This window comes from Anser brachyrhynchus (assembly GCF_964034855.1).
Source record: "Anser brachyrhynchus genome assembly, chromosome: 3".
Lineage (NCBI taxonomy): Eukaryota > Metazoa > Chordata > Aves > Anseriformes > Anatidae > Anser > Anser brachyrhynchus.
The window spans coordinates 125,048,620-125,071,941 of record NC_137696.1 but is presented as its reverse complement, the minus strand read 5'-3'; the positions used below and the strand labels follow the sequence as shown (position 1 = coordinate 125,071,941).

The 23,322-nt window shown below is 53.9% G+C and overlaps 2 protein-coding genes across 10 annotated transcripts; one reads left to right on the top strand and one right to left on the bottom strand.

The window, feature by feature from the left end:
* LOC308191595 (uncharacterized protein) lies at nucleotides 1–23,322 on the bottom strand. Of its 6 annotated transcripts, none has more exons than XR_013948161.1 (6): nucleotides 8,574–9,330; nucleotides 5,011–5,118; nucleotides 2,070–4,174; nucleotides 1,116–1,317; nucleotides 859–962; nucleotides 595–613 (listed from the first exon to the last, which is right to left on the bottom strand). XR_013948161.1 is itself a non-coding variant. In XM_080584136.1 (5 exons), exons 3-5 carry the CDS (start codon nucleotides 1,260–1,262, stop codon nucleotides 397–399), a joined length of 468 nt encoding a protein of 155 aa, XP_080440262.1. In that variant the 5' UTR covers nucleotides 1,263–1,317; nucleotides 2,070–5,118; nucleotides 8,574–9,330; the 3' UTR covers nucleotides 1–396. The 6 variants fall into 6 exon arrangements, 3 of the variants coding, with proteins under 3 accessions (XP_080440262.1, XP_080440264.1, XP_080440263.1); XR_013948162.1 differs by having other exon boundaries at nucleotides 5,011–5,115; XM_080584136.1 differs by having other exon boundaries at nucleotides 1–613; nucleotides 2,070–5,118.
* DRC1 (dynein regulatory complex subunit 1) lies at nucleotides 9,557–22,851 on the top strand. 4 transcript variants are annotated; one of them, XR_013948160.1, is made up of 17 exons: nucleotides 9,557–9,759; nucleotides 11,247–11,340; nucleotides 11,571–11,683; nucleotides 12,907–13,090; nucleotides 13,299–13,436; nucleotides 14,166–14,252; nucleotides 14,485–14,607; nucleotides 17,940–18,079; nucleotides 18,512–18,646; nucleotides 18,771–19,000; nucleotides 19,379–19,632; nucleotides 19,841–19,930; nucleotides 20,786–20,872; nucleotides 21,481–21,665; nucleotides 21,921–22,226; nucleotides 22,473–22,575; nucleotides 22,690–22,706. XR_013948160.1 is itself a non-coding variant. In XM_080584131.1 (17 exons), the coding sequence occupies exons 1-17, from the start codon at nucleotides 9,572–9,574 to the stop codon at nucleotides 22,804–22,806; spliced, it is 2,319 nt and encodes a 772-aa protein (XP_080440257.1). In that variant the 5' UTR covers nucleotides 9,557–9,571; the 3' UTR covers nucleotides 22,807–22,851. The 4 variants fall into 4 exon arrangements, 3 of the variants coding, with proteins under 3 accessions (XP_080440257.1, XP_080440256.1, XP_080440258.1); XM_080584131.1 differs by having other exon boundaries at nucleotides 21,574–21,665; nucleotides 21,921–22,064; nucleotides 22,690–22,851; XM_080584130.1 differs by having other exon boundaries at nucleotides 21,921–22,064; nucleotides 22,690–22,851.

Sequence of the window (23,322 nt, the reverse complement as noted above, 5' to 3'; positions counted from 1 at the left end):
TGGGACCAGGTAACAGCCACTGTGATAGCCGCAGTGCTGGTGGCACTGGGGCTGCTGTCACCAGCCTCCCTCTGAGGGCCACCAAGCACGCCCCATGGGCCTCTGGGGACATGCTGGTGGCCATGGCAGGAGCCCACCGCTCCCATCCCCAGGCTGATGGCTTGTCACCACTCCAGGGCACCTCAGGGGTCCCTTCTCCTCTGCACTGTACCAGGGATCCCGGACAGGCCCCTGCACACCCCATTGGGGTGTTTGTGTGGCTGCGAGGAGGACAATGGAGGAGCGTGAAACGGGAGGGAAAGGGGAGGGAGCAAGTCAGGACAAATCGCATCAAGGGTTTCTCAAATAAAACTCCTGGCCATGTTCAAGAACCACCCCCCTTTATTTGCAATATTACTATTTCCCGAAGCGGATTCGTTTCACCCTGTGAGGTGCAGGTGACGATGGAGGTGAGCTGATCAGCACCTCACCCGGCACTCCTGCAGGCACGGAGACAGCCACCGTTGGCACCGAGGGGCGCTGCTGCAGGTCGCAGAAGATGCAGCCCCTTCTCCTCACTGACCGCAGCCAGTACCGCCGGGGCTGCCCAGCACGCAGCCACTTCTGTCTCAGGCTGGGAGGGAGAAAGGAGGTGGTGAGGAACTGCAGGGCTCCCTTTGGGCCCCCTTGAGCTCGAAACCCCATCAGGGAGGCCCTGCAGAGACCCAGGCTGGGCAGAGAGAGACCCTGGGTTGGGGCACCCAACGAGGGGGCTCTGAGCAAAGGGGCTGCACTCTGTGTGAGCAGCAGGCAGCTCCTGGGCATTGCTTGGATCGACCCTGGCCCTCCGTCAGCCGTTCCGCCTTCCATGACACCCACCTCCCTTTGCATCTTCCACTGCGGACGTGCCTCTCCACGAGCCTCCTCAGGGCTCTTCGCCGGATCCTCCTGCTCCTCCATGTGCTTCTCCTCTTAGCAGTCCCCTGGGAGTGCACAGAAAGCATCGCTTAGCCGGGCACAGTTCCCCTCCACCATGATCCACCCCCTGGCCCTGGGGGCAGATGCCCTGAGGAGCCCAGGAGCAGCTCTTAGTGCTGGAGGAGGGCAGTGCACTTGGGCATCGGGTGCTTCCTTACCTCTGGCGATACCATCCTCACGGACTTGGCAACCACGATGGCTGCCGAAATGGTTTGGCCCCAGACAGAGTGGAAGCCAAGCGCCTTCATCAGAGTCTGCAGCTGGACGATGAAGAACCACAAGGCCAGCTGTCCGAGCACCCCCATCAGGCCACAGGGACCGCACCTCGTGGTAGGCAATGACCTGTGCTCAGTCCCAGTCCTGTGTAACAGAGCCATCCAAAACACAACCAGAGGTTAGCAGTCGGGCTCCTCACGCTCTCATCCCAACACTCCCAGAGCACAGTATCTCTCCCTACACAAACACCTCCTCAACAAAAAGGCTTTCACAACTGCATGAGATATGTCCCCATCCTCCCCAGCTGTGTTCACCCTGCCCAGCCCCACGTCTGGCAGCATCAACCTGCGCACCCAGGGCTGGAAGGAGCCCCGGGCAGGCTGACAAACCCAAGGGGAGGGGAGGCTGGGGCCACAGCAATGCCGCCTGCTCCTACCCGCCTCCTTGCTCCTTCTCCCGGCTCCACGGCCACACTCCTAGGCCACTAATTCGGCTGCTCGCTCTGCCTCTTGCTTACTGCCACAAAGACAAAGTGACACTGAGCCACCTGAAGCCCACCGAAGCCACCTGAAGCCCACCGAAGCTGGCCGTGGGTGTGATGCAACAATTCCATCCCACTGACACACAATGGGTGGAATGGCCCCAGGACACAGCTGCACCCAGAGTCCCCATGCAGGGACAGCAGGGACAAATCTGAGCGTACCGGCTTCACGTGTCAAGGGTCTGGTGGCCGAGGGTCGGCAGGAGTCAGCCCTTCTAAGAAGGGAAGGGAGCTGCCCCATGGTGGGCACAGCCATATCCAGCCAGATGAGAAAGGGGGAGCGTGAAACAGGCGGGGAAGGAGCAGCTCAGGAAAACTCAAGGGATTCTCAAATAAAGCTCCTGTCCTCACTCACTCGCTGTCGGGGTTGTGAGAAAAATCTCAGCAATTTTCTTCAGGCAGGAATCTTCTGTGAAGCTATTTATTTTGTTTGCGATTGCAATGCTGGGCATCCTGTAAGCAGGAGTGCACAGTAAAAGTTTATCCTAACCTTATATTCCCTATTACCCGACGTGCGAGTAAGGAAAGACACTCAGCAATATCTACTTTTAATGCCATTAAGCAAGCCCCTATTCTTCCATTCCTGGATTTAATAATAACGAGTGTTTTATTCCGAAATCATTAGCGTGATTAAGCAAGCCCCCACTCTTCTATCCCTGGCTTCAGCTGGACGTGGTGCTGAGGGACACGGTTTATTGGTGACACCGGTGGCAGGGGTGTTATAAATGACTGAGTCCCAAATAGGATTACAATCAAAGTTTACAATTTATTAAATGAATAGAGGCAAGCAAACAGCGCTGGGTGCGCCGGGAGTCTCTGCTCCACCGGGACGCACACCCGTTACGTAAGGCATCTACTTTTTTATACTCCTAGGCTAATACATATTTATTACTACTTCTAAAAGAGGCAGGGTTATTATAATTGGTTTCCCGAATCCGATGTCGCCTGCTTATCAGTCTCTGTTACTTTCTCAGGGGCCGCTCGAACAGGGAGACAGGGAGGCTCATATTTTCCTCCTTATCTAGTGGTCCAGGGAGACAGGGAGACAGGAAGGCTCTTATTCTTCCTCCTTATCTAGTGGTCTCTTGGCCGGCTATCAGAAGTTACTGCACATCCGTGCAAAGTCAGCAGTTTTTCTCCGAAGAAATCCCTTTGTTCTTTTCTCGCCTAAACCCAGGCCTCAATGTTAACCCTTCAAAACCCCTTAGTGGCACGAATTGCTGGACCATTTCTTACAATTCCTCCTTTTTTTTTTTTTTTAATCATCAATTCGTGTCTCTCCTTCAACCTTTGTCAGTAACAATTGGATTTCATCAGTCAGTTCTCGGGGTGTCCACTTCTTAAGCATCATTATCGACACGTCACCTTTTCTCTCCACTGAAGTCATCACAAATTGGGTGCTATTTATTACTCGCCGTATCAACAACGTAAAGCAAGGTATCATACAAGGTATAAACAATAATGTCATTACACCACATAAAAATAAAAACAGCATCCTTTTAACCCATGGTTCACCAGGCAACCATGAAAAGAAATCCCAATCCATACCCTTCCAAGTTTGTACTGGGACGTGGGCTAGCTTTCTAATTTCCTTTGTTATCTGCTTGACCACTTTTCCATTATCATCAATCTGTAGACAACAATTAGAATCGTTCAGTTTTCCACATACTCCCCCTTCTTCTGCTAGTAAATAGTCTAAGACCATTCTATGTTGGAATATAGCATTTCTCATTTGAGTGGATTGGTCAGCCAAAAGATCCAAGGCTGTCGCTGTTTGATTTGTTACAACTTCGAGGATAGCTTGCAACCTAATTATTCGGTTCAAATTATAAATAGGTTCTCGGGCTCCTGATATCAACTCATTTGAGTTCCAGGTGGCTGGCCCATAATGCTGTATGATTCTTTCAGGAGGCCATTCATCCTTTCCCCATTTTTGGGCACTATCCCCGGATAAGGAAGTATCAATAGATCGTTTTACTCTGTTCAGGTCATCATATAATCTTATTCCTAAATGATTTCCTTGTGTTTGTGACAATAAAAAGAACAAGGGTCTTATGTACCCCCCATAGCATATTCCCGACCAGTTTCCAGGTAGCCTCTTGTAAGCATGTTTGCCACACACCCAATAATGTCCCTTTAGGGCCCACGTCCCGTTTGGAAAATGACCATCCCATCCATCTTTACCCTTTGGGGCGTGATAATACAGAGTGTCCTTGTTACCGAGTGGTCCTGTTACAATGTCTGCCCCGTTTGTACTCGTATATGCACGCTTCCAAGCTCCCACGTTGGGTTTCCACTTACAGTCACAATTCAGTTCTCTTTGGCAACCTGTCATATTTTAAGCCTTTTTCGCCGTCCAATCTTGAGAGTGTGGGAAGCGCCTTCAATCATGGGGTTGGGCCCGCTTTCAGAGCTTGTGTTACCATTCAGCCCTTCAGGGTGATCCAGCTCCTGGAAAAACTAATCACAATTTTATTATGGGTTTAAAAGGTTCTCATGTTATTTTTCTCAGGACAAACTGATCTTGGTGTGGGAGAAGTCCGGTCGAGGCACTCTCACTCGGTGGTCAATACCCATAGGGGTTGCCTCCCTCGGTAGACCATACACGCCGCAGTGGAGGGTCCTACCCCGGTCTTGCCTTCTCCCTTTCCTCCCTTCAGCCTTGTCCTCTTTATCCAGTGCCCTTAATTCATGCAGAACCTCATTGCTGGGATATCAGTTCCTCTTTAGTCTCAGTTTCAGTTCCCCAGGAGTGGACTCAACCCTCCAGGCTTCGGTAGTTATTGGTCCTTTTATTCTGGATGCGTGGGTCCAACCCCTTTCTGCTGTTCTCACAGCTGTTTCAGTAGTAAGTAAAACAAGGTACAGTCCCTCCCATCGGGGGTTCAATGATTCTTCTCTCCAGGTTTTTATTAAGACCTTGTCTCCTGGTTGTATTTTATGAATAGCAAATCCTAAAGGTGGTGTCTGAGTCATCATCCCAATTTATCTTATCTCCTGTAATCTCCTTCCAATGGTAATTATGTATTTCTGGATACTATGATCCTCAACTACATTGTTCCCTAGGGGCATCCCTTGAGAATAAGGCATACCATATAACATTTCATATGATGATAATCCAGTCTCACTGTGTGGTTTAGTTCTTATGTTTAAAAGTGCCAATGGTAAGCATTTCGTCCAGGGCAGCTGTGTCTCGATCATTAACTTAGCCAATTGTTGTTTTATTGTTTGATTCATCCTTTCTACTTTCCCTGAGCTTTGTGGGTGCCACGGAGTGTGGTATTCCCACTGAATACCTTTCAAGGGGTACATCCTTCAAATCTTTGTGGCTGGCGTATGTTCGATTATTTCCACACAATTGTGTTCCAACGGTCCTTCTTCTGGAACGGTTCCTAGAAATACTGCTGGATATAACAGGTTAGTCGTTTTCAAGGTTATGTCATCTTGTTCAGTTAGGATTGCCTGATATTTCATCATCCAGCTGGGTGATAACCAGTGCCCCCCCCCCTTTGTTCCAAAACGGTTGTTACCATATGTGGTCCAAAAACTTCAATATGTTTTCCCATTTGAAGGCAAAAAATTTTCTACTATCTTTATCAAGAGGTATGCAAAAGAAGGCATCCTTTAAATCTATCACGGTAAACCATTTATATTTCCCTTTCACAGATGTTAACAATGTGTAAGGATTAGCTACTACCGGGTGAATATCCTTTGTTATTTCATTTATTGCTCTAAGATCTTGTACAAATCTATACTCGCCATTCGGCTTCTTTACTGGAAAAATTGGAGTATTGTATTCCGATTTACATTCTTCCAGAATCTGATATTTGAGAAATTTGTCAATAATTTTCACCATTCCTGTGCCTAGCTTCTATCTTAAGTGGATATTGTTTGATTCAAACAGGTTTGGCTCCTTCCTTTAATTCCACCTTTACCAGTTGTGCCAGTTTCGACTTCCCTGGTACATCTGTTTCCCGTACTGTTGCTATAACTGCATTTTCTACTTCTCTTGGAATATTAACAAAGGGTTTATCTTTGATCATTAGGATTTGGCCTACTTTGGACTCAGGTACCTTCATTATTAATTCTCCATCCTCAAAGGTTATTGTTGCATCTAATTTGGCTAATAGATCCCGTCCCAAGAGTGGCATCGGGCATTCTGGTACATACTAAAATTTATGGGTTAGTTCCTTACCCCCAAAACGCAAATCAAGGGGTCGTAAGAATGACCATTCTTCCTCTTTCCCTGTGGCTCCAATTATTGTAGTTGTCTTAGTTCCTAATCGTCCTTTTAAACTATTTAACACTGAATATGTTGCTCCTATTACATTTACAGCCTAATTAACACAGAGAAAGAAGCTCCCATAACCAACAAAAAATTCAAGCCTGTCTTCGTTTCCTAGCTTTATTTCAACTAGTGGACCTGCTAGGGTAGATGCCCCAGGTCCCCATCATTCCTGACTGTTGTTTGTCCTGCAGCCTAAGACAATTTCTTTCTGATATCAGGGGCTGATTGCCCTGGAAAGAGGTTAGCCAGTTGCCTCTCTCTCTCTCTTTTTTTTTTTTTTTTTTTTTTTTTTTTTAAGCCAGGTCCACTTTTTTTTTTTTTTTTTTCATTGCATTTCAAAGTTGGTCCAGAAATTCAAAAATTCCATAAATTCCATAGGGGTTTCTTTTGGACCTTGTTGGAACAGATTCTCAATTCCCAATAGCCAATTTAACCAGATTTTGGTATTTACATAATTTCCGGGGTGATTAGGGTCTCAGTGAGGGGGTCGGTCAGGGGAATGCAATCGTTGGAAGTTCCCTGAGCGGTCCCATTGGCAATCTGAACTCACACAGGAACTCAGGTTGTTTCAAGAGTTAGCTGCTTTTCTGTTTCCACGACAACTCTCTCGGACCCATCACGGTCCCCCTGCCCCAGAGGGTTCACACCCGCGATTTAGAGATCTCAGCCTCGGGTTGAGGCGGAACTATTAACATTCCTACATCCTCTTTCCCTGCTCATTCAGCATCAAACAGCTCTGTTAAATACTACATGCCACACAACCTTTAACGCCTTCAACAATCCTTTTAACACTTCCTTTATCTTCCTCCAGCCTGTACTTTTCTAATGCCAACACCAAAGGCTCAGTCAGGGGCCAACTTAATTCCAAACCTTTTCCCTCCAACATGCTGAAACAACATATCACTATACAACATTTCATCCTATTTTCCTTCTCTCCTCAAAAACATTAATTGCAAGACACTGTTATAGTCGATTGACCCATAAAGTGGCCATTTAGTTTATATAGTGGCCACCATTGATTGCAATACTTAGTGAAAGTCCTCTTGCTTTCTGTGCCCCCATTTCTAACAATATCCTTCCAATGTGCCACTATGCACCCAAGGAGGCTTTTCTTTTTTTTTTTTTTAGGACGCCTTTTTTTTTTGGATTTTCCCCTTTTCCTTGATTTCCCATTCCCTTTTATTTATTTATATTAGTTACTGTCCCTTGTTTCAATTTCCACGCAAACCTTTTTATTGCAGGTTTTTACTATCTTTTCCTAATCTTCTTCCCAAATGTCCCAATTCTCTGGGATTAAACTCTTCTTTCCACATACAAACTTTACTATTTCAGATTATTAATGAGCCCCATTCCAATCATAAATCCGCAGGACTTCGGAAAAACACCTGAAGCACTCAGCCTTCTGTCTTCTAGACAAACAATAACACCTTTTCCACAAAATTTACATTTCAATAAGACCGAATTTCAAGCCAAATGCTAATTTTTCTCATGCACTTTGTTAGTAAGCCTACACAAAACAAGGAATCACTCCTGTGTATCCGTCAAGATGGGGGTTTAAAAAGGTATTGAGGCCTAAATAAATTCGCTCTCCCCCTTCTTACCAAATTCCCAGGGCTCAGGCCCGAACCACCAAAGAAGTGTCTCTCCGTTCTACCACTTTGATAATCAGTCAGCCCCCCTCCCCCGATACTTGGGAAACTGAGTGAACACCACCGCGAATATACCCAAACTTCTAAACTGTTACTTAGATAATGCTCCCACCTTCCTCCTTGACACAGTCAAAACATTTAAGAACAAAACAGGATTACAAGATGCACCACCGGGGGTGGATTGTTAGGATATAGAGGTGGTAGGTTATCCAATGACTCCCATTCATCATCTTTTTCTTTTTCCTTTTTTTTTTTTTTTTTTTATTTTTTATTTTTTTGTTCTCTTCTTCGTCAAACTTCTCGTCTGCTTTTAGTGTAAATATTGAGGCTGGAAAAGGACGTGAGATCCTGATCCATAATCCTGCATAATCACTTTCCTCCTGGCTAAAAGGTTCCTTTGAATTAACATGTATATTTAAGGCCTGGCAAACCCAGTCTTCAAAGGATCCGAAAACGGGCCAAAAGACATGTGGTCTTAAAGGCTCCTTTGGCCATTCTGTCATACAATACTGAACCATTTTTAATTTACTTTTTCCCTTTTCTGGGGCCCCTATCGTTCCAATTTCTAATCATTATCCCTAATGGACTTTCTGGTGGTATGTCTGGTAATTTGCTCCCTTTTCTCTGGTCCCGGGTCTTCAATTTTGTCTGACCCATCTAGGAATTTTACTGTGGCAATTCCTACAGCCCTTGGTTGCCTTAGTGAGAGTGTCTTGCAGGGGGTTTAGGACCTATCACCCACCCACGAATCCTATAGGAATCGCTTCGGTCCTTCACCGGCCAAGTCCCTCGCGGGAGATTGGAACCGCGGTTAGAAGACCTCCACAATCGCTTCGGAACTACGTTCCGTCTCAGTCACACTCTCACACACACAGGCAACCGAAACCCACCCAACCGAACGGTATACGCCTTAAATACTTACGACTCCGTCGTCTTCGTTCGGATCTTCGCGCGCAGAATTACGGGCAAAATATAGTGCTGCAGCCGGCAAAGGGAGCTCATAAAAAAATCTAAATCTTTGCTTGCCCTTATTCAGGTTCAGGATGGCATTAGCCCTGACCTGACTCGAACAGGAGCCACCAAATGGTGGGGGCGCCCCTCCTAGATCAAGTCAGAATTCAGGAACCAAGACCATCCCGGACGAGCCCCCAATTGTTATAAATGACTGAGTCCCAAATAGGATTACAATCAAAGTTTACAATTTATTAAATGAATAGAGGCAAGCAAACAGCGCTGGGTGCGCCGGGAGTCTCTGCTCCACCGGGACGCACACCCGTTACGTAAGGCATCTACTTTTTTATACTCCTAGGCTAATACATATTTATTACTACTTCTAAAAGAGGCAGGGTTATTATAATTGGTTTCCCGAATCCGATGTCGCCTGCTTATCAGTCTCTGTTACTTTCTCAGGGGCCGCTCGAACAGGGAGACAGGGAGGCTCATATTTTCCTCCTTATCTAGTGGTCCAGGGAGACAGGGAGACAGGAAGGCTCTTATTCTTCCTCCTTATCTAGTGGTCTCTTGGCCGGCTATCAGAAGTTACTGCACATCCGTGCAAAGTCAGCAGTTTTTCTCCGAAGAAATCCCTTTGTTCTTTTCTCGCCTAAACCCAGGCCTCAATGTTAACCCTTCAAAACCCCTTAGTGGCACGAATTGCTGGACCATTTCTTACAGGGGGACGTTGGACCAGGTGATCTGGGAGGGCTTTACAAGCCTTGCTGGCTCTGTGTTTCCATGACGGAGCCCCCAGAACCCCACCAACACCCCACGGTTACCCCTTCCCACGGATACCCCCTTGCAGCCCCCACATCCAGCCCCCCCCCTTCGCCTCACCCCCCCCCCCGCCATCTTCCCCCCCTTTTCCCGCCGCCGCCGCACCGCGCATGCGCAGCGGCCGCGTTGCCTAGCGACGGGGGCAGCATGAGGCGCAGGGCGGGCGCGGAGGCGGCTCCGGGGGGCCAGGCCCCGGCCCCGACCCCGGCCCCGGCCCCGACCCCGGCCCCGGCCCCTCACGACCCCGACCCCGACCCCGACCCCGACCCCGGCCCCGAGGAGCGCATCGCCGCTCGCCGCCGCCGCATCGCCGCCCGCCTCGACGCCAAGCGCCGGTGAGGAACGGGGAGCCCCGGGGCCCTCCCGCGGACCTGACTGGGCCGGGCCCGGCTCCCACCCGAGCAGCGCCCCCAGAACAGCGCCACTGTTCCACTGCCTGCTCCCCAAAATCCAGCGGCTGGTCGTGGATGGCTTCCTTTTCCCTGAGCTGGCACCCCCCGAACCAGGACCAGTTCACCCTGAGCTGATAGCCTGTCCTGAAGGGTTGTTAGGCGTTGGAATGGGCTGCCCGGGGAAGGGGTCGAGTCACCGTCCCTGGAGGTCTTTAAAAGACGTTTAGATGTAGAGCTCAGTGATACGGTTTAGTGGAGGGCTTGGTGGTGTTAGGTCAGAGGTTGGACTGGGTGATCTTGGAGGTCTCTTCCAACCTAGATGATTCTGTGATCTCCCACAAGCTCAGGGACCATCCTCCTTGAGCAGGCACCAGGTCTCAGAATATCCCCTACCCAACACGGGCACTGGGCCTGAGCACCCCGACCATGAGCTGGCAGGGGGCAGGGACCCAGCGTGCCTGTGACAGCCTTCACTGGGTCCAGGACCTCTCCCCCAGCTGGTTCTGGGTCAGGGACTGCCCCAAATCCCCGCTCCCTGCCAGTTGGCACAGGGTCCCAGTTGCAAAGTGGCACTGGGTTAGGGTTAGGACAGCTTCAGCCTGGATCTGGAGCGGGTCAGTGCACCCTGCGGGCCAGGGCCAGGTCAGTTTCCTGCATCAGGGGTCCCCAGGCCCCTGACCCTGTCCTGTCCCCAGCCCAGCACTGGGGCGGTGATTCCCCCTGCCCCAGGACATGGCACTGCCACAGACCATCTGCCCCCTGGACAAAATCAGCACCACACCAGTGGCTTCCTGGATCAGGCCCCAGCTGTTCCTTAAACTGGGACTCGCCAGCGATGGAGCACGCCTTCCCCCAAACCAGGACTGAACCGAGGTCCTCTTGCAAGCCTCAGCTGTCCCTCCGGGCTGGGTGGGATCAGAGCAGCAGGTGGCAGTACCCTGCCCCCCTCCCCTGACCTGGGGCTGGGTCAGGGACCCAATCTTCCCCCAGCTGGGACTTGGGGACCTCCCTGGGCTGGAACTGCACCAAGGCATTGCCCCTTCCTCCCTGCCAGGCAGTTTTGGACCAGGCCTCAGCAATACCATCCCCTTGAGCCAGAGCTACTCTGACCGAGTCGTGGGCAGCACCCAACATCTCCTCCCCAAACCGAGAGGGAACCACAAGGTGCTTGGGGACCCCGTTGCCAAACCATGGGGCCAAACCTTAACGGTAACGTCCACTTCCACCCAAACAGGCTCGTTTTCCCCTTCCTGAGCTCAGAGCCTTTCCTTCAGGTGAGATCCCAGGGGACTAGAATGGGGTCAGTGATGACCCCCCAATGGGTCCAGACAGCTCCGTGTGGTGGAGCTGCAAGCTTTGCAAGGTGGTTTCTGAACATCAGGAAGTTGGTGTGGTGCAAAATGTTCTGTCTTTTCCTCCCCTCCACCCAGGCAAGCCCTTGGAGAAGATGAGGAGCCAAAGGAGGAGGCTAAGGAGGAAGAAGAGGAGAGAAGGAGCCACAAGGAGGTGGAGGAGAGCCAGCAGGTGTGGCACTAGGACAGGAAGGTCCTCCCGTGTCCCTGACCTGTAGGCATTTGCTTTCACCCTTCTAGCTTTGTGCAGTTCCCAGCGTCACAGCAATCTCTACGTGAAAACATGCAGTGACAGAAACTCCTCGGGAGCGGGGGGGAGGTGATTCCTGGGGCAAATCCCGAGTGTCCCTCCTTGCAGAGCTCAGCTCTCAGGGTGTGATGCGTGCACCTCCTCCTTCACAGAGGCTGGCCAAGCTGCTCTTCGAAGGCACGCAGCTGGTGACGAACATCCAGGTGGCTGCCGACTCGAGGGAAATGCAGAGGAGGGCAGAAGAGGCAGAGCTGAAGCAGCAGAGGTAAGAGGTTGTGCCGTGGGTCTGCGCCGCTGGGAAGGAGCAGTCCAGATGTCGGTGCAGCTCTCGGAGCACCTCGCAGGATGGTTATGTTGTGCCACATACTTGGGGTCTCCGTGCCTGAGAGGCACGGACACAGCTGCCCTCATTCCTGGCCGTCCAAGCAGCGCTCCTGAGCCTGGAGGTGCCACCCTCTGCTGAGGCGGCTCAGCAAACGGCCTCTTTCCGGCAGTTGCCCGCCATCCGTAGGCGTGAGGATGTGCTGGGACAGCCGCGCGGGGCTCTGGTGTGTAAGGAGTGGGAAAAACGTGAGGCTGCGCTAGTCTGAGAAGCTGGATGTTGATGTTTTCACAGCAACAGTGGTCAGATGTGGGGTCAGGGTGATGATGTAGGGATTTTCCTCCTTGGAGATCCTCAGCCCTTGCCTGGACGAGGCCCTGCACAGCCTGCTCTGACGTTCACGTTGATCCTGAGACTTTTCCAGCCTCGGTTATTCTCTGATCCCCTCTGTGTGGCTTCCCAGGCAAACACATCCTGCTCCGCTGGAGGAGCTGGGCGGTCTCCGAGGGACTGGCTCTTTCAGCCCTGCCTGCAGGGCACCGAGATCAGCTGGAAAACACCAAGTCCGAGCTCCTAGCTGCCTTTGGAGGGCACTGTCGGAACAGTTTATGGGAAACTGGCTGTAGCAAGAGCTCTGTCCCTTTTTCAGACGGTTTCCCAACAGGAATTTTGAAGGAACCAGGTGCTGTGCCCAGAAACTGCCCGTAGAGGAGGTTTTGGGGTGGCAAGGGTGGGCTGCACATGGGAGAAGCTCAGCCCAGCTGCACGACCGAGCAGTGCCTGTGGATGCCTGAAGGGCCTTCTCCTCAGACGGGCATTTCTGCGTCCAGTGCGCTTTGAATTCCTTCCAGTTGCGGAACCCTTTGGTGCTCCAGGGACTCCGGAGCCTAACGGGTTACCTAAAGGGCTAAGCAGGCTTGGATCTGGCGGCTCCGGCAGCTCTGCTCAGAAGGTGCGGGGCACTGGGTCGGGCTGCGTCGCTGGGCTTGCGGGGAAGCTGCTGCTCCGCTGACATCCAGAAGGACACTTGTCAGATTCAGTCATGCAGGGGGGTGCTCCCGTGGCTCCGTACGCGGTGCGGGCCGCTGAACCGCGTCTGGAGCAGCTGAATAACCTGCTGCCCTGCCCCAGCGCCCCGTTTGCCTTGTGCTCCCCGCTGCCTGCAGGGTGAGGAAGCTGGAGGAGGAAGCCAAGTCCAGCGCCTCTGAGTTTGAGAAGATCGCCTCCAAGTGGGCCTCGGCTGAGGGTGTGACGGTCCCGCAGGAGCTGTGGCAGCTGCTGAACCAACAGCAGCAGCAGTGCGCGCTGCTTCTGGAGGAGAAGAACAAGCTCATTGGTGAACTGCGGCAGGTAGCACGGGGACCGTGGCAGTGGTGATCTGCCTTTCCTCCCACCTTCCCTCCCTGGAACCATCCCTGGACTCTCTAGCCCTTTGCCCATGTCACCTCTTCCTCTTTGCAAAAGGCAGCATCTGGGTCTCACATTCTCTGTTAGCCCCGGAGGGTATTTCCTAGAAAAATACTTCTCTCTGATTTCAGCATCTCCTATCCTCCTCCAGGAGCTGAAAAGCAAAGACGAGCACTATGTGCAGGCCATTAAGAAGCAGTCAGATGACATCCACCTGCTTCTGGAGAGAATGGAGGAACAGATCAGGACCATGCTGAAAGCTTACCGTCACAAACTGCATCACATTGAGGTACGGTCCGGTTGGGGGAGGGAGAGCCCAGTTAGAAAGCCTGCAGTCGCTCCCTCCTCCACATCTCTGGCAAAAAAGGCCTCAGGCTCGTTGCACGGGCTGGGCTGACTGCTGCCCGGAGCAGTGGGGCTGATATTTTGGTGAATGAGGCTGAAATGTGGCTAAGCAAGAGTGCAGAATGGTGCTGAGTGCTGCGGGGCTGGTTTGTACAATGCTGCGAGTGGCCGTGGTTCAGCACAGAGCAACCTGGGAGCTTGTAGAAGCTGTTGCTGCCTGCTGGCTGGTTATCCGTCTCCCTAAAAGCCCCGAAGGAGCCTTGGGGTCATTTAGCCTTACCTTTTGCAGAGCACAGGAGGTCTTCGCGGATCGAGTTTGTATTTGCTGATGAGCGAGGGCGTCTCTTTAACGTCTCGTTAGGTGAAATCAAGTGGCTGTCAGACCCAGCTCCACTCCTAACCTGCAGACAGCAATTTTGTACTGGGTCTGGCTGGGATTGAGTTAACTTCCCACAGATTTCCAGCAAATTCTCGGGGCTACCCGGCACCACAGGCGTCCACCCCTCTGGGCTCTGGGTGGCTGTTAGCAGCAGCGCCGGTGGGGCCGCAGCGTCAGGTCTCCGCCTGTGAGAGGAGACGTCGGGCAGCAGCGCCAGATCCTCTCCTGATGCGAACTGGTGTGAGGTGATGGTGAAGGGCTCGCCATCTGACGATGGCTCTGCCTCCTTTACAGAAAGCTTTTGAGCTCGAGCGGCGAGAGCTGCTGGACAGCAACAGGAAGAAGTGGGAGGAGGCCATCCAGGCCCACAACACGAAACAGGTAACGTCCCCACGAGGTACGTAAAGGACCAGTGCTGCCGTCCGGCAGTGGGCTGCCGTGAAAGACAAGTGTGTGGGGAGGCGTCTGGCTCCCTCGGACAGAGGGGCGGTTTTTCAGACCGCTCCGCTGGGGAATTAGCCATGCACGACCTTGCTTTGCACTGGCTGAGGGAGCTGTGATCGTGGGAGGAAGCCGCCACCGTTAATGGATGGTGTTCTGCCTTTGCCCTCAGCTGGAATACCTGCATGCCCGCGTGAGGAAGGTGGAAGAGTTTGAGAAACAGCTGAATCAGCTGCGGGTGCGGGACGAGGAGGAGTATAACAGCATGAAGATCCAGCTGGAGAATGACGTGCAGGTACGGAAAGGGCAGACGCGTGCCAGGGGAGCGGCTCTCCCTGGGTTTTTCACTGTACTGCTGGCTCTGGGGGGCAGCTAACCGGAGTGAGAGCTGCACCTGGTATCTGCTCATCGCAGCTCTTCAGCCCCACATCAACAGGGTGATGGAGCTGTTTGTGTCGCATCTCGGTGGGACTCGCACTGCAGTGCCCGGCTGCCCTTGGCTCTTAGGCTTCTGTAGCACGTGAAGTAGGAGGTATGAAGCAGCTGGGAAGGCTGAGTGCTTTGTTACTTCTGGGATCGTGATCACTAGGAGAATCAAACAGTATGAGTGTCCTGACACCAGATCGTTTCAGATCGAACTAATTGCCTCCTTTACTGGGGTCCTTGGCCGAGGAAGTATGAGCTGTTCCCTCTGACATCTAACCACAGACCCACAATTTCTCTAATGCCCTTGAAGCCCACATCACACAAAAATTACGAGTTTGCCCTTACCAAGGTAGCCAGGCACGTGGTGGCAGAGCACGGCCCTCACACACCGCTGGCTGAGCAACCACTAGGCATCCACACCTCGGAGCCGTGGCTTCCCGGAGATACGGACACCTCTTAATCCACCAAATTGTCTGCGAGGAGCGGTGGGAACAAAGCAGCGCACCTCTGGCTTTCCACAACCCTGCTGGCCTGCAGCTCCAGTGCTTCCCTAGGCTGTGAGGTTTGGCACCCCGGTGTTTGCCCTAGGCTCTGAGATTTGGCTTTCCCCACCATTTTTTAGCCTCCTCAGCTCAGCAGAGGACCCGGCCGCAGCTCACACCTTACCTGCTCGCTGTCATTTGTCGTTTCCCAGGCTGCATGGTAGAAATGGGACATGTTGTTAATTTACTTTAGTAAGGCTCGTTGTTTATCCCTCGTGGTGTTCTCCTAGGAAGCCCAGGGACACGCGGGCTAGGGATGATGTCTGGAAGGTTTTGCACAACCACAGGGGAAGCATTACTGTCACAAGCTCCCTGTCAGCCTGAAGGGGCAAGTCCAGGGGGCCAGTCCTGACTCCGTGCCTTCTTCATCTTCATTTGATAACCCGGAGGGCGATACAGTGTGTAACGTCCAAAAACAGCCCTGAAACACTTGGGGAGGGAGGCAGCAGCACGCTGGAGATCAAGGTTCACAAATGACACCGTGGTGCTGTTGTAAAAATGCACCTGCTGTCTCTAGCTGCAGTTTCAGGAGGGTTTTACGTAAGGCAGGGAAGTAACCGTTCCTCTCGGCTTTGTACCTACGTGTCCTTGTCCAGGTCTGGCGACACGCGAGGGAGTAGGGGGGAGAGTCCTGAGCAGAGCAAGCAAACAAATGACCTGTAATAAAAGGGTGAAAGACTGGCTCTGTTTAGACAAGGGGAGAGGTTTGTGTCGGGAGATTTGTCTGCAAATACGCACAGTCTTGTATGATGGAGGAGGAGAACGACTTCTCTGCGTCTGTACTAGATGCAAGTAAAGGTTACGGATTTGAGTTTTGGTGGGGAAGATGTAAATTAACCTTCAGATCAAGGTTTGAGGTTTCAAGCTAGGAAAGCCGAGAAATGGCAAGGATTTTCTTGGTGGTTATCAGGAGCGTCAGTGCCGTTGGTTTGCTCTTCTTTGATGCAGGGTTTTAGGAATAGCATAAATCAACTTCTGCTGGGCCTGGCTTGGTAAAGTTGTTCCCTCAGTGGGGCAGAGGGATGAGCAAGATTTGTGTAACTCTTTACAGCCCAGACTTCACCTTTCCAGCTCAGGGATAAGAAAAGAGAAGTGGGAAACACCTAATTTCCTCATTAACAGGTGATGTCACTGTCCGGAGGTGTCTCTGAAACAGAGCTTAGTCGAGAGCTAAAGATGAAGACTGTGTTTTTGAGGCTAATTAGTATTCCCCGGTTTTATGAGATGGTAGTCAGCATTTTAATTGCGGGGTTTGGGCCATGGCTTTTCTCTGTCTGCTGCAAGGGGAACGTCCCTTGTCCCTGCAGGGATTTGCCTTCATCATCTCTTTAGGCAAGCTTTGATCCCAGGCCAGTGGGACTGCTGCTGGGTGCCTAAGCATGTGGTGAAGAGCTGGGTCTCTCTGCTGTGCAGTTTGCTGTGACCTTGAAGGAAATTCTCCCCTCAGAGGGCGGTGAGGCACTGGCACAGGCTGCCCGGAGAAGCTGTGGGTGCCCCATCCCTGGAGGTGTTCAAGGCCAGGCTGGACGAGGCCCTGAGCAACCTGATCTGGTGGGTGGCATCCCTGCCCGTGGCAGGGGGTTGGAACTGGGGGGGCTTTGAGGTCCCTTCCATCCCAAACCATTCTGAGATTCTGTTCTTCTTTCTCTGCACAGCTGAGCCAGTAATTGATGCTTTTATACGGGGCTACGTAGCAGCTGAATTCAAATCACTTTCTATTGTGGAAGAAATCTTTCTGGGCCACCCCAGTAAAGCACTGCGCTGTAAATTTTTTCAGTAGCAGATTTTTGCCTCCTCTCCCACATGGAACGTGCTCAAACTGATGAATTAAATTATGCAAGGCCCCAGCACTGCCTCTCATCCATCCACGCAGCCGCGCTGCCCACACCCCACTGAGCCTGGGGTTCCCTGGATCGCATGCCGTCACGTCCCCTTGAGCTTCTTTCCGAATGGCATTTAGGGCTGACAGAGAGCAGCAATCGTAGGTAGGGTGTGATGCCTTCCAGCTGAAAGCAGCACCCCCGGGAGACAGCAGCAATCAGCCCTGGAAGCGGCTCTTCTTTCCGTCAGCTGTTGAGCAAATGGGGTGCTGAGAAGCCAAGAAAGATGTCTCCATCCCAGCTGTGGAGTAATGGGGAGGGCTCGCTGTCTGCTTCGTGTCCTCCAGGCTACACAGCGAGACACCACGTTCGCAAATGCGTCAGTGCAGAAAGAGAAGCGTTAGTTATTTTGTTCTGGTTTCTGCGAGACCTGGAGTTCATGCAGTCACTCCTTTGCGCGCCTTCCTCCAACTTCTGCGCCTTTTGGCTGATTCAGTGAAACTGGCAGGAGGGCAGAGGTCCCAAAGGCACGCAGTTCTTAAAACTGCCGTGAAAATCAGCAGCTAAGGTGAGGAGCGAGGCCCGTGTTAGTGCCCCGGTGAGTGTAAGCTGGGTACAGCTTCAGTCCCTTCTCCTTTTCCCAGAAATGGTCCTGCAGCATGGACAACCAATATCTCCATCACTCACCAGCGCGTGCCACGTGGCCAGCCAGGCAGGAGGGGTTAGCTGGGAGAAATTGTAGAAAGATGGGACCTGGAGGTGCAGACTCAGTAAGATCCGGGCTTCAGTGTGGCTTTTGCTCATGGCACAGCTCCTTTTCGTGTTTTCTGAAATGCCAGAACCTGGAGAGGCAGCTCCAGCAGACGAAAGCCGCCTATCTGCTGAACCAGGAGAAGCTGGAGTACAACCTTCAGATGCTTAAGAAGCAGGATGAGGAGAACACCATCACCAAATCCCAGCAGAAGAGGAAGATCAACAGGTAACAGAAACATCCCTGGGAGATGGGCTCTGCCTTACCCACTGTCACCTCCCAGTATTTTATTTTATTTTATTTTATTTTATTTTATTTTATTTTACTTTATTTTATTTTATTTTATTTTATTTTATTTTATTTTATTTTATTTTATTTTATTTTATTTTATTTTATTTTATTTTTTTTTTGGGGGGGAAACTGCCACCTAGCACAGGCCGGTGACCTCTGTCCCAGCCCATCCCAGGGCAGGGCCATCCCCAAAGCAGTTTGAATAAGCTAGCAGTGGGGAAACTCTGCCAGCTGGGTCAGGGTCAGTCAGGCCTCAGCACTGAGTAGTCCCTAGCAGATAGGCAGCCCCAAGTCCCGGAGCCTTCATCCACGCTGGAATTGCCCGGAGGTGCCTCTTCGGGAATCCCCAGCTTTGCTGTCCCTCTTCAGGCTCCACAGCTTACTGAATAACCTGAGAACAAAACTGGAGAAACAAGAGAAGCAGTTCAGGGAGGAGAACCAGAGCCTGGCAGCTGACTGCGAGCGCATCACAGGGCAGTGCAAGGAGGTGCAGAAGAGGATGAGGTGGGCTGCGTGCGGGGGCCTGGCCACCCACCCCTGACGAGGCCTCAGAGTGAGGTACGAAGGGAAGCTGACTCGTTTTGGGGCACAGGGCCTGCTGCCATGGTGCTTTCTCTCTCCCGCACAGGCACTTCGCTGCTAGCAACGCTGAGAAGTTCACGGAGGTCTGGCTTATGAACGAGCAGGAAGCCAAACGGCTGGTGCGGAAAGCCCTCGATGCAGATCGCATCATTCACACCCAGCAGCTGGGGCTGCCCTGGGAGGAGCCTCGGTACTGGTTCCTCAACAACGTCGGCCCCCTCAGGCGTTACAAGGCAAAGAGGACGGCGACCAAGCTGGCTGCTGAGGTCCTGGCAGGTGGGACACAGCCTCGGCGCCCCTGTGGCACTGGGAGACCCTCACCTTCCTCCGTGAGAGCCCCTTCTGTCTCTCCGTTCTGTCTCTCCTGTCTTTGCCATCGCAAGGTGGGATCTTACTGACTCTGTGAGCCCAGCCAGGGTCTGGAATGCGTCCAGCTCTGAGTTGGCTCGTGCCGAGGCAGCCTGGGGAGCCAGCATCTCCCACTTCCAAGTGAGCTACCCCAGAGCCAGCTCGCATCCTGGGCTCTTTGGGCTGCTTTCCAGGTCTCAGGGAACAGCTGTGATTTCCCTGGTGTCCCTACAGTGTTCAGTGCTGGTTTGGGGAGCACAGTCACAGCATATAAAGACTTTTGCAAACCCTTTTTCTGTGTTTCAGAGAGCAGCAGTGGAGGAGAGGAGGAGGAGGACAAAGAGGAGGAGAAGGAGAAAGAGGAGGAGAAGAAGAAGGAAGAAGTGGGGAATGGAGAAGGAGGAAAAGAAAACATAGCAAAGGCTGAGGAGAAGGAAGAAGTGAGTGACGGAGAAAGAAGAAAAGAAAGCACAGCAAAGGCTGGGGATAGAGTCACACCTCTGCAAAATATCTCCAGGAAGACTGCCAAGAGGATCCTGGAGCTCTTGAGCGACGAGTCGGTGAGTGGCGATGCAGCACCTGCCCTGATCGGGAAGGGCGGGCTGCCGAGGAGCATCCTCACGCTGCCCAGCTGCTGCCAGCCCTCCCCATGCAGCCTGCGCTTGCAGGGTGGTGCAGCCATACCACGGGCTGGCTGCAGGGGGCTGAGTTCCGGACGTGGACGGAGACGCTCCTGTTCCTATGCTTCCTCTTTGTGTGTCTCCCGAGGGTTTCCTCATTGAGAGAAAGCTGCTGAGGCCGCTGCGCGCACTGGGAAAGCACGAACGCACCCTCCTGAGGCTCGACTCCATCTTCTCGGTGAGTTGTCAGTTCACAGAATCACCTAGGTTGGAAGAGACCTCCAAGATCACCCAGTCCAACCTCTGACCTAACACTTAACAAGCCCTCCACTAAGCCGTATCACTGAGCTCTACATCTAAACCCGTCAGGGGCTGCCGGGATGCATTTCCTGTGGGAAGGCTGCCAGTCACACGTGAAAGCTCTGGACGCAGGACACGGTGGCCCAAGAAATGGCCCCAGAAAAATGACTGGGTGCATTTCGGGAGGGACAAATAGATGTAGGCCGGAAAAACCGTGTCCCAAAGGGTGGGAGCCAGCCAGGGAGGCAGCCGTTCGTTTAGGCCGCAGACTAAGCGTTGGGAGAAAGGAAGCCACGTGTCACACGCGTAGCCACGAGGGTGTCATAGCAGTCACAGTGTTTTGCTCTGCGCCGGTCAGGCCGCTTCACAGAGGGGGCACAAAATCCAAGAGCGGCCTTCAGAGATGCACGGGGTTGTTGCGCAGGGCAGGCGAGGCGCCTCTGCCACGTGCGGCGTGGGACTGAGCCGCCCAAGGGAGGTCCAGCTGGGCCGCTGGGGGCACCTTGCGGCGGGGAGGGGAGAGAAGCACCACAGGAGGGCAGGAAGCACCGTGGCCGGGTACTTCGTGGCTCAAGGCCGTCCTGCTGATAGTTGACACCTCCAGGCCCCCCTGCTCTGTTCTCAGACGCTCCCATGCACAGAAACCTCCGTCTGTCTCACGCAGACCCCTTCTTACCCCCCTCTCAGGTCCTGCCACAGCCCTTGGCAGAAGGGCACCCTGAAACATGCGGTTCGTTTAGCTCCCCCTCCCACGGTGCCTCAGAGACGCTAGCCACGTTCCTCTGCCCCCCAGGCCCTCGAGATCGACAGCGAGGATGACCTGCGCCGGCTGGTGGATTTCTTCCTGAAGTACAAAGCCCAGGAGGCGGCTCTCAGCCAGGTGGGACTGCAGAGACAGCAGTGGGGAGAGCCGAAGGGGGTGCGGAGAAGGGGAAGCAGAACATCGCCTGAACCCCTGGGGCAGGGAACGTTACGGTGACCCTGACATGTTTCCCCGTGACAGGAGGAAGGAGGTGAACGGTGCCAGGGCCGCCCTGCAGCCACACACCCGGGGACATAACCCACCCGGCGCGGGGAAACCAGGCCAGCGCGCCCAGCCCCAGCCCTTCCAGGGGCTCATGGCAGGGCAGTAGCGGAGGTGGAGCTGGGTGGATCCCAACAAAACATTTAAACCAGGTCCCTCGTTTTAGCAATTGTGTCCCCAGGGATGTAGCCAGGCAATGCCAGTCGACCTCCAAGCTGGAGAACACCCTGGCCCATTTTCTGTGGCGCAAAGCAGAGCCTAGGGTAAAAAAAAGAGGCTGAGGGGTTGTGAGGATCTTCTGCCGTGGCTGCCCAGGGCCTCTTGCACATGCGTTCTTGCCCGAGCTCCCTGAATATGCTAGAGGACAAAGCTGCGGGTGGCTGGAAGCCCAAGGTGGCTTTTGGGGAGGAGGAGGTGGTAGAAGGGCACCGTGCCCAGCCTGCTGACCTTCCTTCCGCAACCAGGGAAGCCCGGGTGGAGAAGATGTCACGGATCTGGGGGAGGACAGAGTGGGCAGTGAGTCCGGTGCCCAGAGTGATGAGCTCAAACCTCCTCAGAGACCACTGGGCTCCCTTCCGTCTGCGTACATCCGCGCTGATGATGTCCTAAGGATCCTGAAAGCGTTCGTTCAGGGCTTTGACAAGCCGAGGTAGGACTAAGGGCAGGGCAGAGCAGTTGTCACTGGGAGAGAGCCGGACAGTGCTGGGACAAGGGGACAAGGGGCTTTGGGGTTGTGTGGGCAGGGCTGGGGGACACCGCATTGCCTTTGAGGCAGCTGATCCCACAGCAGCTGCGGGGGTCTGTGATGATGGCGAAGGCGCTCAGCGCAGCTGAAGGCTGCGGGGCTGTTTGTCCCCCACCACGAAGGTCTGCACCCCTCGGGGCTTTGTTCTCTGTCCCTCAGGGAGGAGGACGGCTCAGCAAAGGAGGTGCTACAGGTTCGGGACAGCTCCAAGGACGGGGAGTACTGGGAAGCCCTGGCACACGTTATCCCAGAGAGAACTCTGAAGCTGTGGGACGCGCTGGCGGCGGCGCTGGAGGAATATTAGTGAGCGCCTGGCTCCTGGGGACGGGGCAGGCTGGTGGGGAGCTCAGGAGGGGCTGACCCCGTGGCCTTGCTGCGAGAGGGGTTTGCCAACGTGGTTGACGCTGCTCCTGCGGGCAGGGGCTCAGCAGGGAGCTCTGCGACGTCCCCTGGGTGGCCGAGGGGGTGAGTGGGAGCGGTGTGCGGGGCTGCCTTTGCGGGGCTGCCGGCTCTCAGTGGCAGGAGAGCGGTGCTGGTGCTGGGTCTGTGCCGGAGAGCAGCCCGAGGGCACCCAGCGGGGAGGCGGAGGCGGCCCACCTCCCTGTATCCCTGCAGGTGGGCTTCGCCGGGCTCTCTGGGACCCCAGGGACCCTGCTGCCACCTCCCCGCCCGTCCCTGGGGGCCGCCTTAACTCTGCCCTCCCCGCGACAGCACCGTCCTCAGGCGGAGGGCCAGCCTGCTCGCCGAGCTGGACGAGCTGCAGCAGCAGAACGTGGAGCTGTGCCTGATGCTGGAGCGGTACGGCGCCTCCGGGGTGAGAGCGCGGCGTCCCCCTGCAGCACGGGGACGTGTCCCCCGGCTGTCCCCACACAGAGGACGTGGAGGCAGCGACCTGGACGCCGTCACCACCGGGTTCCTCTCCCCGCAGGTGACCAGCAAGCCGCCGTCCCCTCCCGCACAGTGCCTGGATCTGGAGCTGCTCTGCCCCGGGGGAGCACGGGGAGTGCCGGGGGCTCTTCTCCGCCCCAAGCTGATGCCGCCGTGAGCCAGGGCTTCCTGGCCGGGGCTAATAAACCTCTCCCACACCTGGGCCAGGCGTGAGTGTGTGTGTGTGTGTGTGTGCGCGTACCTTCCAAGCGCTCCTCTCACCTCTGAAGGCGCTGGGGGGCAGCGGGGATGCGTCGCTGTCCCAGCCCATCGTTTCCCGCGGTGGGAGCCGGGGACGGTCGGGGCACCGCGGCTGCGGGACCCCTCCAGGGGGCCTGAGCCAGGACCCCGCTCCCTGACCCCTTCCAGTCCTTCCACCTTGTGGTCCCTCGGCGTCCTCCTTGGCCAGAGTCCTGCTGCCTGCTCCCGCACCTCCCTGGGGAGGTGTTTGTGCTGCTGGAAAATCCCTGCCAGAGCTTCTGAAGGCCTATGGGGTCTGTCCCTCGCAGACTCCACCCAAACAACCCACCCCCAGTTATTTTTCCCTCATCAGTCCCAGCTCCGTACCCAAATTCCACGTTTCCGGGCCGATACCAGCCCAAAGCAGTGCCAGGGGAGGAATTATCCCGAGGAA